The sequence below is a fragment of the Dreissena polymorpha genome, chromosome 7 (assembly GCF_020536995.1).
Source record: "Dreissena polymorpha isolate Duluth1 chromosome 7, UMN_Dpol_1.0, whole genome shotgun sequence".
Classification (NCBI taxonomy): domain Eukaryota; kingdom Metazoa; phylum Mollusca; class Bivalvia; order Myida; family Dreissenidae; genus Dreissena; species Dreissena polymorpha.
Window position 1 is genome coordinate 65,033,802 of NC_068361.1, and position 15,947 is coordinate 65,049,748.

At 37.3% G+C, this 15,947-nt stretch overlaps 2 protein-coding genes across 17 annotated transcripts in view; one reads left to right on the forward strand and one right to left on the reverse strand.

Annotated features, from left to right (window-relative positions):
• Window positions 1–15,947, forward strand: part of LOC127837992 (zinc finger protein 729-like) — a 462,677-nt gene that overhangs the window by 49,701 nt on the left and 397,029 nt on the right. The gene's annotated exons all lie outside the window — the stretch shown is intronic.
• LOC127837996 (uncharacterized) lies at window positions 4,237–14,999 on the reverse strand. 6 transcript variants are annotated; one of them, XR_008029596.1, is made up of 7 exons: window positions 12,945–13,247; window positions 11,457–11,766; window positions 11,160–11,338; window positions 10,561–10,836; window positions 9,934–10,182; window positions 6,211–6,363; window positions 4,237–4,308 (listed from the first exon to the last, which is right to left on the reverse strand). XR_008029596.1 is itself a non-coding variant. In XM_052365478.1 (4 exons), exons 1-3 carry the CDS (start codon window positions 14,896–14,898, stop codon window positions 11,292–11,294), a joined length of 378 nt encoding a protein of 125 aa, XP_052221438.1. In that variant the 5' UTR covers window positions 14,899–14,999; the 3' UTR covers window positions 10,084–10,182; window positions 10,561–11,291. The 6 variants fall into 6 exon arrangements, 1 of the variants encoding a protein (XP_052221438.1); XR_008029595.1 differs by having other exon boundaries at window positions 10,561–10,860; XR_008029592.1 differs by lacking the exon at window positions 12,945–13,247 and adding an exon at window positions 14,864–14,922 and having other exon boundaries at window positions 10,561–11,338.

Below are 15,947 nucleotides of genomic sequence, written 5' to 3' on the forward strand. Positions count from 1 at the left end.
ACCAACCAACCAACAGACCAACCAACAGACAGGGCAAAAACAATATGTCCCCCACTACTATAGTGGGGGACATAAAAAGCAAGGCAATCAAATCACCATCGATAACACGTTGAACTCTCCATCATATACCTTTTTGGCAAATATGGAAGTTATGTATTTAATAATAATAACAATACAGTGTCCGTTGTTTTTGTCATTTATTAAGTATACAGATCATTGCAAGATTCTGATGGCTTTTCTTGAAATGCATCATCACAGCACGTCTGGAACACTGAAAAGAAGCAATGGATACTCTGTTAAGTTATGGTGAAAAACAAATCATTTGCATTTTCTGTACAAAAATAAAAATTAACAGGCTCACATTAAAAATTTGATTCTTGAATCAATAAGATTTGTAAAGGGCATATCGACAGCTAAAACGGAATTTTTATTCTCTGAAATAAATGTATGCGTTAATAAGAACTTATTTGAATGTTTCTTAAAGCACAGACCTTGCTTTATATATTGTAAATATGTACATTACTAATTAACAAGAGCTGTCAGAGGACAGAGCGCTCGACCTTTCGAGTGCTTGACAGTATAACGTAAGCATCATGGAGAGGGGGTATAATGTGGTGTGTGTGGTCATTTAATAGATTGTTATTTCAAAAAAAAAAGAAAAAAACAAATTTTGAGGGTGGGGGGGGGGGAGTCAAGTCATTCAAAAGTCAAGGTCAAATTCAACTTGCCAGGTACAGTACCATCATGTGATAGTAAGAAAGTATTTGAGTTTGAAAGCAATAGGCCTTGATACTTTAGAAGTAAAGTGGATCTAAACACCAAAATTTAACAAAATATTCAAAGTTACTAAGAACAAAAAGAATATCAGTGAAACTGATGGATGCTCCCCGATGATGCGCTTTGTCAATGTATGTTAATAAACCCTAAAAAATCTATTATTAGCCTCGGTGACCTTGACCAGTGACCTCAAACCTCATCAAAAGGTAGAGGTCCATGAAAGGTACCTACATGCCTAATATGAAAGAGATCGGTAAAGTATTGAAGGCGCTATGAGAACTGTGACAAAAGTGTGACGAGAAAAATCTAATTATTAGCCTCGGTGACCTTGACCTTGATCCCAGTGACCTTCAAACCTCATCAAAAGGTAGAGGTCCATGCAAGGTACCTAATGCCTAATATGAAAGAGATCGGTAAAGTATTAAAGGAGCTGATGAGAAACGGTAGCAAAAGTGTGACGGAAGGAAGTCTATTATTAGCCTCGGTGACCTTGACCTTGACCCCCCAGTGACCTCAAACCTCATCAAAAGGTAGAGGTCCATGCAAGGTACCTACATGTCAAATATGAAAGCGATTGGTAAAGTATTGAAGGCGCTATGAAAACGGTAGCAAAAGTGTGACGGAAGGAAGTCTATTATTAGCCTCGGGTGGACCTTGACAGTGACCTCAACCTCATCAAAAGGTAGAGGTCCATGCAAGGTACCTACATGCCAAGTAGGAAAGCGATTGGTAAAGTATTGAAGGCGCTATGAGAAACAGTAGCAAAAGTTTGACGGAAGGAAGTCTCTATTTAAGCATCGGTGACCTTGACCCCAGTGACCTCAAACCTCATCAAAAGTTAGAGGTCCATGCGCATGCTCATTGACCATAATGATATGGAACAGTAGTTTTTGTGTAGAAAATATTCATTAAGATTGTGAATGTTGTGGGCAAGATTTCGCTCCCCATAAGCACTAAGACCATTATGTAATAATATTTTTTTGGCCCTTCACTAATCTTTTTTAAACGATTTCATCAATGTTCCTTATACATGTACTTTTATTTTCATAAAAAATCGGACATGTGGAAATGTGATGTTGAATATTTGCCTTTGCATAGAGAAATACCATTGACATGTCCCCTTAAATTGATTGCAGAAAAAGTTGTAAAAAAAACAAATAATAACAAAGAGCAGTGAAAAAAAATGGCCATTATTAATTTAATTTCAAAGAACAATGAAAATTTAAGGCAACAAGAGCTGTCAGAGGACAGTGCGCTCAACTATTCGAGTGCTTGACAGCATAACGTAAGCCATCATGGATAGGGGGTTATATGTGGGGTGTGTGGTCATTAATAGATATTTTAAAAAAAAAATAAAAAAAATTGTTGTCTTTTTTTGGGGGGGGGGGGGGGGGGGGGTTGTTTTCTGGGGTGGGCATGGGTGGATGGTTGGGTGGAGTCCATTGTGGTATGTCAGGTAAGTGTTGTTTTGTCAAAGTATGAATCAAATGTGATCATAAATAAAGAAGTTATCACAATTTAAGCAAAATTTGTTAATTTGACCTTGAGAGTCAAGGTCATTCAAAGGGTCAAGGTCAAATTCAACTTTCCAGGTACAGTAACATCATGATAGTAAGAAAGTATTTGAAGTTTGAAAGCTATAGCATTGATTCTTTAGAAGTAAAGTGGATCTAAATCACACTATTAAACAAAATATTCAAAGTTACAAAGACACAAAAAGGGCCATAATTCCATTAAAAAGCCAACCAGAGTTATGCAACTTGCCCTGTTACAGTCCCCTTACGATAGTTAGTGAGTTTTCCAAGTCTAAAAAGCAATAGCTAAGATACTTTAGGAATAAAATAGACCAAAACACAAAACTTAACCAAATGTTTCAACTACCAAAGTATAAAAGGGGCTATAATTCTGTCAAAATGCTTGATACAGTTGTCTGCTCTTGTTTATAGATTGTGGTCATGTTGGTCAAGCAGTATGCAAAATATGAAAGCAATATGTCAAAGGAAATATTTTGAGGTGTGGTTTTATTCTATTTAGGACATGCTGAACAGGTAAGAAGCATTCCAAAAAGCTTAAAAAAAGTCAATAAAATCCAGAATTAACTGGGTGAGTGTGGGCTCATGGTTCTGTACATCTCTAGACAGTGAACATTTCAAGTTTTCAGTTTTACAACGAGAAATGTTTTGTGAAACACCAATGTCCTCTTTACATGACATTATATCCAATTCCTAGCAACCTTGACCAGTGGAGTATCAGATTTTTTGTCCTGTCATAAACAAACATTAAACCCAATGTGAAGACAAAAGAAACTTATGATACGACTCGGACAAAGCTATCATATATATAAAAATACTTTTTACCTGACTTTGTGACCTTGAACTTAATGGTATCTATGTAAAAATGAATATGGTTTTTTCTTAAGGTAAGCAACAATGATACCAAATACTGAAGACTGAGGAACAAACATAACTTAAGCTATCACTTGGACCAGGCTGTCAAATAAGGAAAATGTTAATGTGACCTTGACCTTTGAAGTTCAGTTATCAATCGGACAAGCTTAGGTCTACCAACAGATGGGCCAACTAGATTTATAGTAAACAAAGCTATTGTCAAGCAATATGGTCCCCTACCGGCTCCACCATTGTCCGAAATTCCACAATTTTCAGATTTTTATTTTTTTTGGTTGCCATAGCAACCACAATTTTTGACGTAGGAACAAAATAAAATTAAGTGCATAATGTCCATATTGCCATCTATCCATGTTGCAAGTTTCATGAAAAATATTTAGAACTTTAAAGTTATCGCAAGATCCAGAAAAGTGTGACGGACAGACTGACAGACTGACAGACAGAGCGCAAACCATAAGTCCCCTCCGATGAAACCGGTAGGGGACAATAATGAGCGGATACCAATTTAATGGATAGAACTGAATGTTCCAACCTTTTATCTTGTTTGAACCTGATTGGTTTTGCAAATCGCATTAATGAATTGTGGTGAGCATTGGTGTTTTGTTTCTTGGAACAATGAAACGGGATATGTGATTTACTAAGAAGAATCAAAATCATAATGTGGCAAATGAATATTTATCTTCAAGTGTGATGCCAAATCCAAACTCTGCATATTGAAACAATATGGTCACCATTTGAGTGAGATTTCAAAGAAATATTTCAATGGGTATAGGATTTACAGAGCACACATCAAAGATCTTAACCATTACTTAGTGGCCTAGGACCTTTGACCTGAAAGTATGAATTCAGCATATAACCTAATTGTGGCGAGTTGTTGAATGAGCTTCTTGCATATATAATGGTATGTGAAAGTTGAGTATAAGTGTGACTTTGACCATGAGACGACTTATTCCAAACCTAAGCTTTCAAATTTTGGCTCGTTATGCATTTATACTTCACATTGCACCCTCTTTCAATTACCTTAAAGACTCTCGTCACAACTTGGGGAGGTTGCTGCTGGGAGATAATTTTTAGGTCAGGAAGCGCTTGGAAGCAGTCAATATAGCAGAAAGCATCTTCCAGCACCCTGTTATGGAGAGAAGAGTATTGGGGTTTATGGAGAGAACTGTGAGTGTCATTATCTTTTGTACTTAATATTCAGGATATTATGGTGAAGTTCTTGGCAAGCCATGTTGCCCTTTAGTCTCCGTAGCATCTCCAACAAACCATCCCCCTCCGTTTTAAAATGGTACTGGATACAGATAACTTAATGTTAACAAGGACTGTTTGTAAAAACATGCATGCCCCCACCCCCCAAATGGGCTGTCAGTTGTAGTGGCAGCCTTGTGTGAATACTCATGTAATCACTCTCACTTTATAGCTAATTATTATATATAATCATCCGAAAACCATTTTACTGCTTCAGGTCACTGTGACCTTGACCTTTGACCTAGAGACCTGGAAATCAAAAGGGGTCTTCTACCAGTCATGATCAATATACCTTATGAAGTTTCATGAATCCTAGGCTTAAACTTTCTTGAGTTATCATCTGCAAACCATTTTACCGTTTCGAGTCACTGTGACCTTGACCTTTGACCTAGTGAACTGAAAATTGAAGGGGTCATTTGCCAGTCATGATTAATGTACCTATGCGTTCTTGAGTTATCATCCGGAAACCATTTGTATGGACGTCTAAACCGACATGTGCAAAACAATAAACCCCCTCTTCTTCGAAGGAGGGCAAAAATAAATTAAATTTGTTCAATCTATCAATTTATCCATTAAAAAGTTCACACTTGCAAAACCAATATAATACAAACTTGGTCATAAACAATATAAAATACCCCTGCTGTCCCTGTGAATGTTTATGAGCGAGGATCAAGGAATCAAGACCATTACTCTTGGATGTGAAATCAATGCAAATAAAATTGGTGTTTTGAAAATCTTCTTTCATGCTGATCACATATTTACAAGTTTGAATGAAAAGACAAAAGCCACAACAGACCAACCAACATACAGACTCCAATATACCAGGAATAACCCCACATACCACATGACCACAGAATATTTGCATGCTGTCTTCACAAAATAAGAAAAACATATTTACATGTTTGGCGATTTTAATAGTTATTATGCAATTGTGACCTTGACCTCAGAGATATCGACAATTCTTTGGCATGACACACCGTCCAATGATGGTAAACAAAATGTGCAATTTTTTTGTTTAATCTCACAATGAATGACATAGTTATGGCCCAGATAAGCTCACAACCAAACTTAGATAGATATTCAGTCCACTATTTATTCCAAAAATTTGTGTTGAAAGCCTGTCGACAGGTGTCCAAAGCCAGTGTTATAGGACCTAAAGTCAAAATCCATGTGACTTAATTTTCGGCCCGGCATGGCCCACGTTTGAAGTTGGCCTAGAGATCATCTAGATTAACTTCTGACCAAGTTTGGAGAAGATCGGATGAAAACTACTTGAATTAGAGAGCAAGATACCATACTGAATTGCTAAAAAACGCACAAAGTGACCCTGTGACCTAGTTTTTGGCCCGGCATTGCCCATGTTAAAACTTGGCCTAGAGATCATCTAGATAAAAATCTGACCAAGTTTGGTGAAGATTGGATGAAAACTACTTAAATTAGAGAGCGGACAGCATGATGAATGTTTTAAACGCACTAAGTGACCCCGTGACCTAGTTTTTGACCCGGCAATGACCCATATTCAAACTTGACCTAGACATCATCTACATACAACTTCTGACCAAGTTTGGTGAAGATCCGATAAACACCTTGAATTAGAGAGGGGACACTTAATACAGAGCCATGGACAGACAGACAAGGTCACTCCTATATACCCCACTATACTTCGTTTTTGGGGATATAATAGCAAATAATCAAGAAATATAAAACAAGATAATCTTGATAATAATAATTAATACTCCAGCAACATACATATGAACATATCGCATTGTGGAGCACTAACCAGTTTTTACTGCAGAAGACGACAAGCTACATTCTGTGTGTGATGGGCGGTTGGGAACCATGCCCTTCAATATTAAAACTTGCCAGCTGCTAAGTGTTCCACACAGAGGTCAGCACCTTCACTGTCTCCAGCTCAATCTTTAGGTACTCCTACCTATACATGCAAAAATCAATTGAGTGACACCACTAGTTTGATAATCCATTAGATGCATTCTTGATCAAACATTAGAGCAGTAGTACCCGTGTAGATTTACAATATGGGTATTTTTACTGGATGCTGTAAAAATAACAGTTTGCTTTTGTTCACATCAATGACCATGATAACACAATAATAGCTATAAAAGAAATAATGAAATTAGCTGAACAAACGCGAGTTATCAACAACCTATGGAATAACTAGCAAAACCATCAGTACAGTTTACAAAAAAAACGCTTCTTTTGAAAAATGGGTTGTTTGTCCAGTAACTGTTACACTATTTACTTACTTACAGTTTCGTTTCCCATTCATAATGCATTTTCTAAATTTTGGCATTTAAATTACATAAAAAATATAAGTGAAAATAGTTTCATGCATCGTCAGTTTAAACAAGAGTGCCAAACTGTCACAAGATACGCCCGTTCGAAGGTTTTGAACACCATGCTCAATGCTTGAAATGCACTAAGTGACCTCGAGACCTAGTTGATGACCCGGCATGACCCATATTTAAACTTGACCTAGATATCATTTAGTATAACATCTGACTAAATTTGGTGAAGATCATATAAAAAACTACTTCAATAAGAGAGCGGAACACCATGCTAAATACTTGAAATGCACTATGTGACCTTGTGACCTCGTTTTTGACCCTGAATGACCCATATTCCAACTTGACCTACATATCATCTAGACACAACTTCTGGCCAAATTAGGTGAAGATCAGATGAAAACTACTTCAATTAGAGAGCGGACACCATGCTCAATGCTTGAAATGCACTAAGTGACCACATGACCTAGTTTTTGATCCGGCATGACCCATATTTGAACTTGACCTACATATCATCTATACACAACTTCTGACCAAATTTGGTGAAGATCGGGTGAAATCTACTTCAATTAGAAAGCAGACACCATGCTAAATCCTTGAAATGCACTACGTGACCTCGTGACCTAGTTTTTGACCCGGCATGACCCATATTCGAACTTGACCTAGATAATGTCTAGACACAACTTCTGACCAAGTTTGGTGAAGATCGGATGAAAACTATTTGAATTAGAGAGCGGACACTGCTGTGAACGCCGCCCGCCAAGGGTGAAACTATAATACGTCCCGTTTTTAAAAACGGGCGTATAAAAAAGGAGAGCATGAGATTTGGATGTGTGAGAGGGTGTTTTGCTGCGTAAATGCCCGATACTTGACAGGCGCATGAATGTTGATGCAAACTACTTCAATTAGAGAGCAGACACCATGCTAAATCCTTGAAATGCACTAAGTGACCCCGTGACCTAGTTTTTGACCCGGCATGACCCATATTCGAACTTGACCTAGATATTGTCTAGACACAACTTCTAACCAAGTTTGGTAAAGATCGAATGAAAATTATTTGAATTAGAAAGCGGACACGAAAAGTGTGACAGACTGACAGACAGACGGACAGTGCGAAAAACTATATACCCCCTTTTCTTCGAAAGGGGGCATAAAAATAACTTATCCATAGACATCTGATGTATTTTGTAATGGGAATGCTTTGGAGATTACCATAACATTCTGTGCACACGTAAAACCTTTATGAGGAATCCTTAACATTAAAGATTTATTAATATTTTTGAAAATTAAGCAAACATTCATTTTTTCCATGAAAGCATTACAATTATGGCTTTTTATAAGCATAATATGATGTATGAAATAGTTTTTTTCTTTTTAATTTTATGTTAATGTTGAACCATTCAATCACTTTAAAAACATTGCAAGTTATTGCATATCCACAAAGCAAATGAATCTTAGCAGGTAAATTCAATGAATTTATCATTGGTACCCCCAGCCGATAATTTTAAAAATCTGTATAGAAGTTCACCATATGATGTTTTATGCAAAATATGTATGTTCGCACTGCAGTTTTTGAGAAGAATATTTTAAAGTGTTCATTATAACATATATTATATAAGGAAAACAAATTTGATCCGAGGGTGGGGCAAATATGATCCAATGATACTTGGTGAAGGTCCACAAGATGAAGTTTCATGCCAAATATCTTTGCTCTAGGCCTTGTGGTTTATGAGAAGATTTTTGTTTTTGAAGTTTTTACAATATACTAATAAGGAAATTACATTTCCCTCCCCAGTAGGGCAATTTTGACCCCAGGAACATAGTTTGAACAATCATGGTACAAGTCCTACCAATTAACCTTTGAACTCTTAAGTGTAATCTTGAGTTTGGAGATTTTGACGTAGTTCTTTCTTATGACACACCGTTGAGTGATGGTGAACAAATGTGCTTAATGATTTTAAAATCTTACAATGAATGACACATTTATGGCCCGGACATGCTCATTTATGGCCATTTTTACCTTTGAACTAAAAGTGTGACCTTGACCTTCGAGATTTCGACATTATTCCTTCCCATGCAACACCGTCAAATTATGGTGAACACATGATTTTCAATTGAATTTAATTCTGACAATGAATGACTTAATAATGGCCCAGACAAGGTCATTTATGGCCATTTTTGACATTTAAACTCAAAGTGTGACCTTGACCTTTGAGATATTGACGTTTTCTTGAGCAGTGATCGGCGGTGTCATGATTGTGAACATTTATTGTAAGTTATTTGAAATTTCTCCATTCAATAAAAGACTTACGCTCCAGACAAGCCTAACCCGGACTTTCATACTGACGGACTGATCCACATACACCAAACCGCCAACTGTGACAAATATGTAGAGTTCTCCATAAGTGGGCTCGACAAAAAATCGACTTGCCCACGGGTAAAGGTCCACCACACAATGTTTCATGCTAAATATCTCAGCCCAAGGCCTTGCAGTTTCAGAGTAGATTTTTAAAGTTTTTCCTTTTGGTTTCCACGGCAACAAGGATTTCATGGAATACAATTCTTGGAGCAACATTGAAGGAGCTTCATGCCAGGAATTTCCTGCCAGTTTCATCAAGCTTTGCCCAAAGGTTAAGTAGGAGATATTGTTAAAGTAAAAATGTTGACATATAGACACACATCGCAAAACAGACAAAGACCAGCAACAATAACTCAAGTTGAGCTATAAAGGGTACATCTCTGAAATGACCAAATCATCCTGATGACACTTAAGCAAGAACCACTGAAAATGATAACAAATTTGATTCAATTTGAATTTCACTAAATTCATACACCAACATATGCAGACAGAAATTTGACATTTTCAATCAATTAAGGGGCCATAACAGTTTAATTTTACAATGGCTTCAAGGCCTTTCCCCAATTTGGAATGTCAAAACGAACTTTTGCATTATAGTTTATCTGTCTTCAAGGTAACAATCTGGTAAAAATATTATACATAAGACAAGTCGGTCAATTAACAGGCGAACAGCTTTGTTGTATACTTAAATAAACCCAATTTTAACGCCTATTAACTTCAAGTTTCATTCAATTCTATGCAATTGCTACTAAAAACAACTCTGGTCTGAAAAGTAATTTAGGGTTATCTTTTCGAATCAATACTAGGCTTATTTATATTACATACCCTCAGGTTTGTATACCTGCCGGTTCAGGAGGCGTTATAGAGCGCTATCAGTTTAATAATTATTCCCCGAATATCTTTCAGGTGTGCCAGCTGGGGGCTCCTGGATCACCTTGATCGTTTTCACTACATGCTCACTCTCAGTGAAGTGGCGCTCCAGGTTTGCGTCCGTCAGGATGGCGGCACTGTCCTCTACCCTCCGAATAACCTCGCGACGGCTCATATCCAGGCGGGTTGAGGTCAGGCAGCCTGTGAGAAGGAGATCGGACTGAAAAAAATAAAGCTAAACAAGCAAATTTGTTGAATTGATATCCCCGCCAATATGCTTTTGGACACAAAAGTGTTATATTTGACACTCAAAAAAGCATTTTTTCAAGATACAAAGGGCCAAAACTCCGTTATTAACAAACTGTGTACAATGCCATTTGGCGTGCATCATCCTCTTATCCATATATATACTCATACCAAGTTTCAATGAAATCGGCCAAAGCACTTCCAAGATATGGCTCTGGACACAAAAGTGCTGGACGGACGGAAAGATGGACGGAAGAACAGACAGAAAGACAGACAACGCCAAAACATTAATAAGTAGATGTCCAAGAAGAATGAATAATTTACATAAATCAAATCCTATGTTTACGCTTACATTGTTCAATGCGCGGGCGTCCGCTAGACCGTTCCCTCGCACCACTTCAGGAAGTTCTTGATTGCCGTTAGTGCAGTCTGCACCGTCTTCAGCTGGTGAGTGGTGTTAAGGAACTGTCGTGGACCTCCATATGGCCCTTCCACAACAGCACGTCACTCAACACCACTCCTTCCAAGTAGCCAGACAGGGCCAGGAACCGGTTGATCTTCATGTTGACCTCTTGTGTTTTCGACTCGTTTGTCAACCCACCTGGCCTGCTCAGCAGGAACATGTAGCCTACATATGAGTCAACGATTGAAACTGCAACAAGTATTATTGGATGATATTCTATGCTAGATGGTGAAATCGCATATAATTAACTCACAACCAGTAATTCCAAAGTATTATAAATAAATAATATTTATCTTAAATTTTAATGTACTTATATATATTTCCTCACGGTTTTTAAGATATATACATGTTGCAATAATAATGACTATCAATTGAAATGTATATAATTTAAAAAAATCTGGGAAAACAGGGCTTAATGCACCAAGTACTGGTTCTACCCCGTAAACGGACTCGAGACTTTACACTATATAAGCAATCCATATTGTTACTTGCAGCTTCTCCGACCATGCATCACCCTTGCATTGGGTTCCAGGCTCAGGCAGTATTTCCGCGTTAGGAACGAAAAGTCCTCTTCCTCCTCCTCCTCATCCTCCACCTTCTCATCCTCCTATGCCGAGTCATCATGAGTGGCGAGTCTGCTGGTCACCTTTCCTTAAGTTTTTGTGACCTGTAAATGACGTTTAAATGTAAAAGTTACAAATCGTTTGGTATGGTTTTGTATTAGACATTGATAGAAATATGAGAAATTAAATACAAAAAACACACAAACACAATTCAACACTTACCTTCCGGAAACGGCCCTCTTGTGTAAACGAAATTGAATGTCCCAGCCTCCATTTTGTGCTCCTGTTCTAGATGACGCAGCCGGTCAATCACCGACCGGTCGCACAGCCAGCAAGAGTAGTAATTCCTCGGCTTTGTCTTCTTCACTTTCCGCCCGGTCTTAGCACGTGCCTCGGACATTAACGGCTTCATGGGGTCTGCCGTCAGTGCTTGCACCCAGCGAACGTGGTCTGCTACCTGGAGGTACATAGTCGTCTTGCTCTTTACCACGCAAATGGGGCATTGCCTTGGGATAGGCTTTGCGTTTGGTGTCTGAAATATTAGTTTGAAATGTGTACGAAACAGGTGGCTATCAATATATATGATTTATTTAGAGATGATGAGATAACGGACCCAGTTAATTGATTGAAATAATGATTATGTGATTGAAGCAGTTATGGTATGGTAAAATAGCAAGAAATGTGTATAGATATTGTTAACTTTTTTTCAATGGTGTTAAAAATGAATATTTTATTGCAATATTTGCACATGCTTTGTTTTATTATACAATGTAATCACTATTAACCTTAAGTTTATTCTCATGAAAAAACATACCATTAAATACCAATACTGATTACTTTATCTATTTGAGTGACATTAACAGTGACCATGTACATGTATATATCAATCTATACTGTCTAACTCCCCTTGCAGATATTATTGACAGGTAAATATAATATTATACCGTCTTATAACGATTCAAGACTTGGCCAAAATAAGGCCCCATTCCCTCAACAATTTTTTTTAAATTTTTCCCCAGATAAAAATTCACCCCGACACTCAAGCAAATTGATTGCCCTAGACCCAGAATTGTCAAGTTTAAAATGTTTAAAACTAAATACAATTGTTATGTATTTAATTTGGCGGTAATATAGACTTATCAAGTGATTAAAAAAACATATTATATTGTTTCTTATGTTTGGTTCAAAAGTCCAAATTTTTTTTTTAATGATGCCCTATTTCCCCCGCCTCAGGGTACAGGTATCATAAGGCATTCTGAATCAACATTTTCATAAAAAACAATGATTCTTCATTCTTTACAGGCTGGGGTAATAAATTTTTAGAAACAACAATAACCTTTCGAATTGCATACCAAACGTTAAGATGTTTAAATGAAAATGTTGATTCAGAATGCTTAATGATTCGGAATACCTTGACAAACTGTACCGTTACCACAAACCCTGAGGTAGCCGTGGCGTAAAGGATATGGTGTCCGCCTAGCGACCAGGAGGTCACGGGTTCGATCCCCACTGTGGAAGCGTTCTTTAGATCTTCCCTATAGACACTAAGTACTGGTTCTAGGCACAGGAAACAAAATTTACAGCTTTTTCAAATAAGCCCTATGCAATCAAACTAAAATATACAGGTTTGAACTAAACCAGAGGGAGATCTCTGCATGATGCATGTTAGTCTTATTTATAAGACGCGCAAAGAATTTAGAGATACTTTACCTATATAAAAAGTATCCCAGTGGGGTTATGGAGGTTTCGGTAAATGACAAGTTCCGTAAATTGATTTATATAGTAAATGCTATCTATCTACCTCTGTATACTGCAAACCGCTCTTTCGAGTATTATAGGCAGGGAAAAGGTGCACGTCAGGAACATTAGTGAGTGTGAAAGGTAAAAAGGACCCAGCAAAGGATATTGTTGGGTAGTGAGACTAAAAGCTTGAAATCTCCAGGAGAATGGAGAGAAGTCAAGTGGTTAAAAGAGTCTAGTGAAGGTGAAAGATAAAAGTGAGGGTTAAAAACATCATTTAACAGACGAGTACCGCACATTTACCACTGCCCTCTTGAACTTTTCAAGATCGGATAGGGTAGCGATATCAGCTGAGAGCTTGTCCCATAGTGTGATGCTGTGTGGGAAAAAGGAGTAATAGTGGTAGAGTGATCCTGTCTGTATCTTTTGTAGATACAGTGGGTGCATGTGTCTAGTGAAGCGGATTGTTGCTTTTATATATTGAGGGAGAGGTATGGCAACAAGGTTGTGATAGATTTTGTAGAACATGATGAGTTTGCTGTCATTTCTACGATCTGCGAGCGATCTCCAGCCTAGATCTTGTACCATGGCCGAGACACTGGAAAAGGGAGAGTAATCTCGCTGCACCCAGCGTGCAGCCCGGTTCTGCACTCTTTCCACTTTATTGATGGCAGTTTTGGTCTATGGGCTCCAGACAGTGGAAGCGTATTCAACTTGTAGTCAGACCAGAGACTTGTATGCGAGTTCTCGTACCTTTTAATTATGTGTTGTGATGTTCCTTTTAATGAAGCCTAGTGATTTGTTTGTATTGTTGGTGATTCTGTCAATGTGTGTATTATAGCTGAGGTCAGAAGAGAGATCGAGTCCAAGATATTTAGCATCAGAGACGGACTCAAGAGCTTGGCCATGGAGAAAGTAACCGTGTTCAATGACGTTGCGGTTCCTTGTGATGTGTAGGACCTGGCATTTGGATGGGTTAAATTCCATGTCCCACTCTTGTTCCCATTCCTGAAGCTTGTCTAGGTCTTGTTGCAGAGATGCACAACCTGAGAGAGAGTTTACAGTGAGGTAAATAGCTGTATCGTCTGCAAAAAGGCGAACCTTGGATTTAGTGACGGAAGAAGGGAGTTGGTTTATATATATAAGAAAGAGAAGTGGTCCAAGGTTGCCGTGGAGGTTTCGGTAAATTGGTTTTTATAGAGGTGGTATACCTACAACGAGGTGTTAATGAAACTTATTATTGGCTTACAATAACATTAGGGGCATCTATTTGCAAACTGTGACCCAAATTCGACAATGTAACGATTACATGAAGCAATATTTAGCAAATAATTAAAGAAATAATGAAATGTTTAATAGCACAAAATAATAATTTTAGACTCCGATGTATTACTTTGAAATGATTCCAAGACAATAATCATCCATTTAATCAATACAAATAGAACATCGTCGAATTTAGGTGTCGTCGAATTTGGGTTACGGTAGGACAGCTTAAATTAATATTTAAGAGCGTAAAAAATTTGGACTAGATGCATGTATGCAATAGTGTATGGTTTCCAGTATTTACTATGGGGAAGAACTATTGCTGGCAAAATATTTCTGACACTTCAAGAATATGTTGCGTATCAGATATCAAATATAGACAAGACACAACCAATACAATTGTGTTACTGTTATGAATAATACATTATACAATTTAAAAAAAAAATGTGTTTTTTTCTCCGTTCATTACTTTCACTGAATCGAAGGGTTAACAGTACCCAAGGCGAACATGATATAGGGCGAACACAAGGCTACGGGCCGAAACCCATAAATAAAAATATATGCAATGACAACATAAGTATGGGGTCATTATACAAAAGATACCGTCTAATTATTTGGACACAAACCACAGTTTACCAACCACACAAAATGGCGGCGACATCTACTTTCACTTTAACCATTTACTGCGCCCGCCACTGAGCATGCGCATACTTGGTTTTACATGCTATTTTTAGTTGGGCGACGGTGGACCATCGTCCATATGATAAAGTCCAGCGAGTTTTGTCAGTTTGTTAATCCACCGAAAATTACGAGTAACACCCATCTTATATAAACTGGAATCACAGTTCATTTTTTATACTTTAAGTCATAATACTACACATAAATATTGAGAAAACACATTTCCTCGATTAGATATAAATTATCCGAGTAGAATTAAATTGCTATGTCATGACCATCAACATTGCAAATGGCGGACGAATTGTAACATTACACCCGCGTTCAATTCAAAGCTGGCGATTCACATTACAAGTAATGGTGATTCAATAATGGAGAAAGCATTAACTTTATTTAACAAACATTTGATAAGTTTTGTTAAACCAGATAGCAACAAGGAAAATTTTGATTATTAAAGTAAACAGGTAAGGCATTCTTAAGTGAACATATTTCGGACATGTAAAGTATTCGGATAAACAGTAATAGATATACATGTACTAGATGTTCCATGCATTAAGATTGTGTTTTGATACAAAAGCAGTCATAGGGATGATGATAATATAATGATGATAAATATGTGATGAAAAGGTGCTACCGGTACAAATTATTAGATACTTAAATGTGTTATGATGAAGAAGATTTTAGTGAGAATTTATTGTTTTTACAAATAAACATAGTATAATGATAGAAATAATAAAAGTTGTAAAATAAACACGCTTTGTTTTTGATATTGTTTGCACAAACGTCTCCCTGATTTTCCGAACTTCTCCCTGTTTCAGAACAAAGGAGAAGTCACTTCTCCCTATTTTTAAGGCCTAGGGTAGTCCCTGGTTGCTATCTTCAATATTTAAAAAGTTATGGCCAATGTTAAAGTTTTCGGACGGACGGAATATTTGACATTTGACCTTGACCTTTCATCACTCAAAATGTTCAGCTCCAGGAGATACCCATGCATGCCAAATATCAAGTTGCTATCATCAATAGTGAACAAGTTAT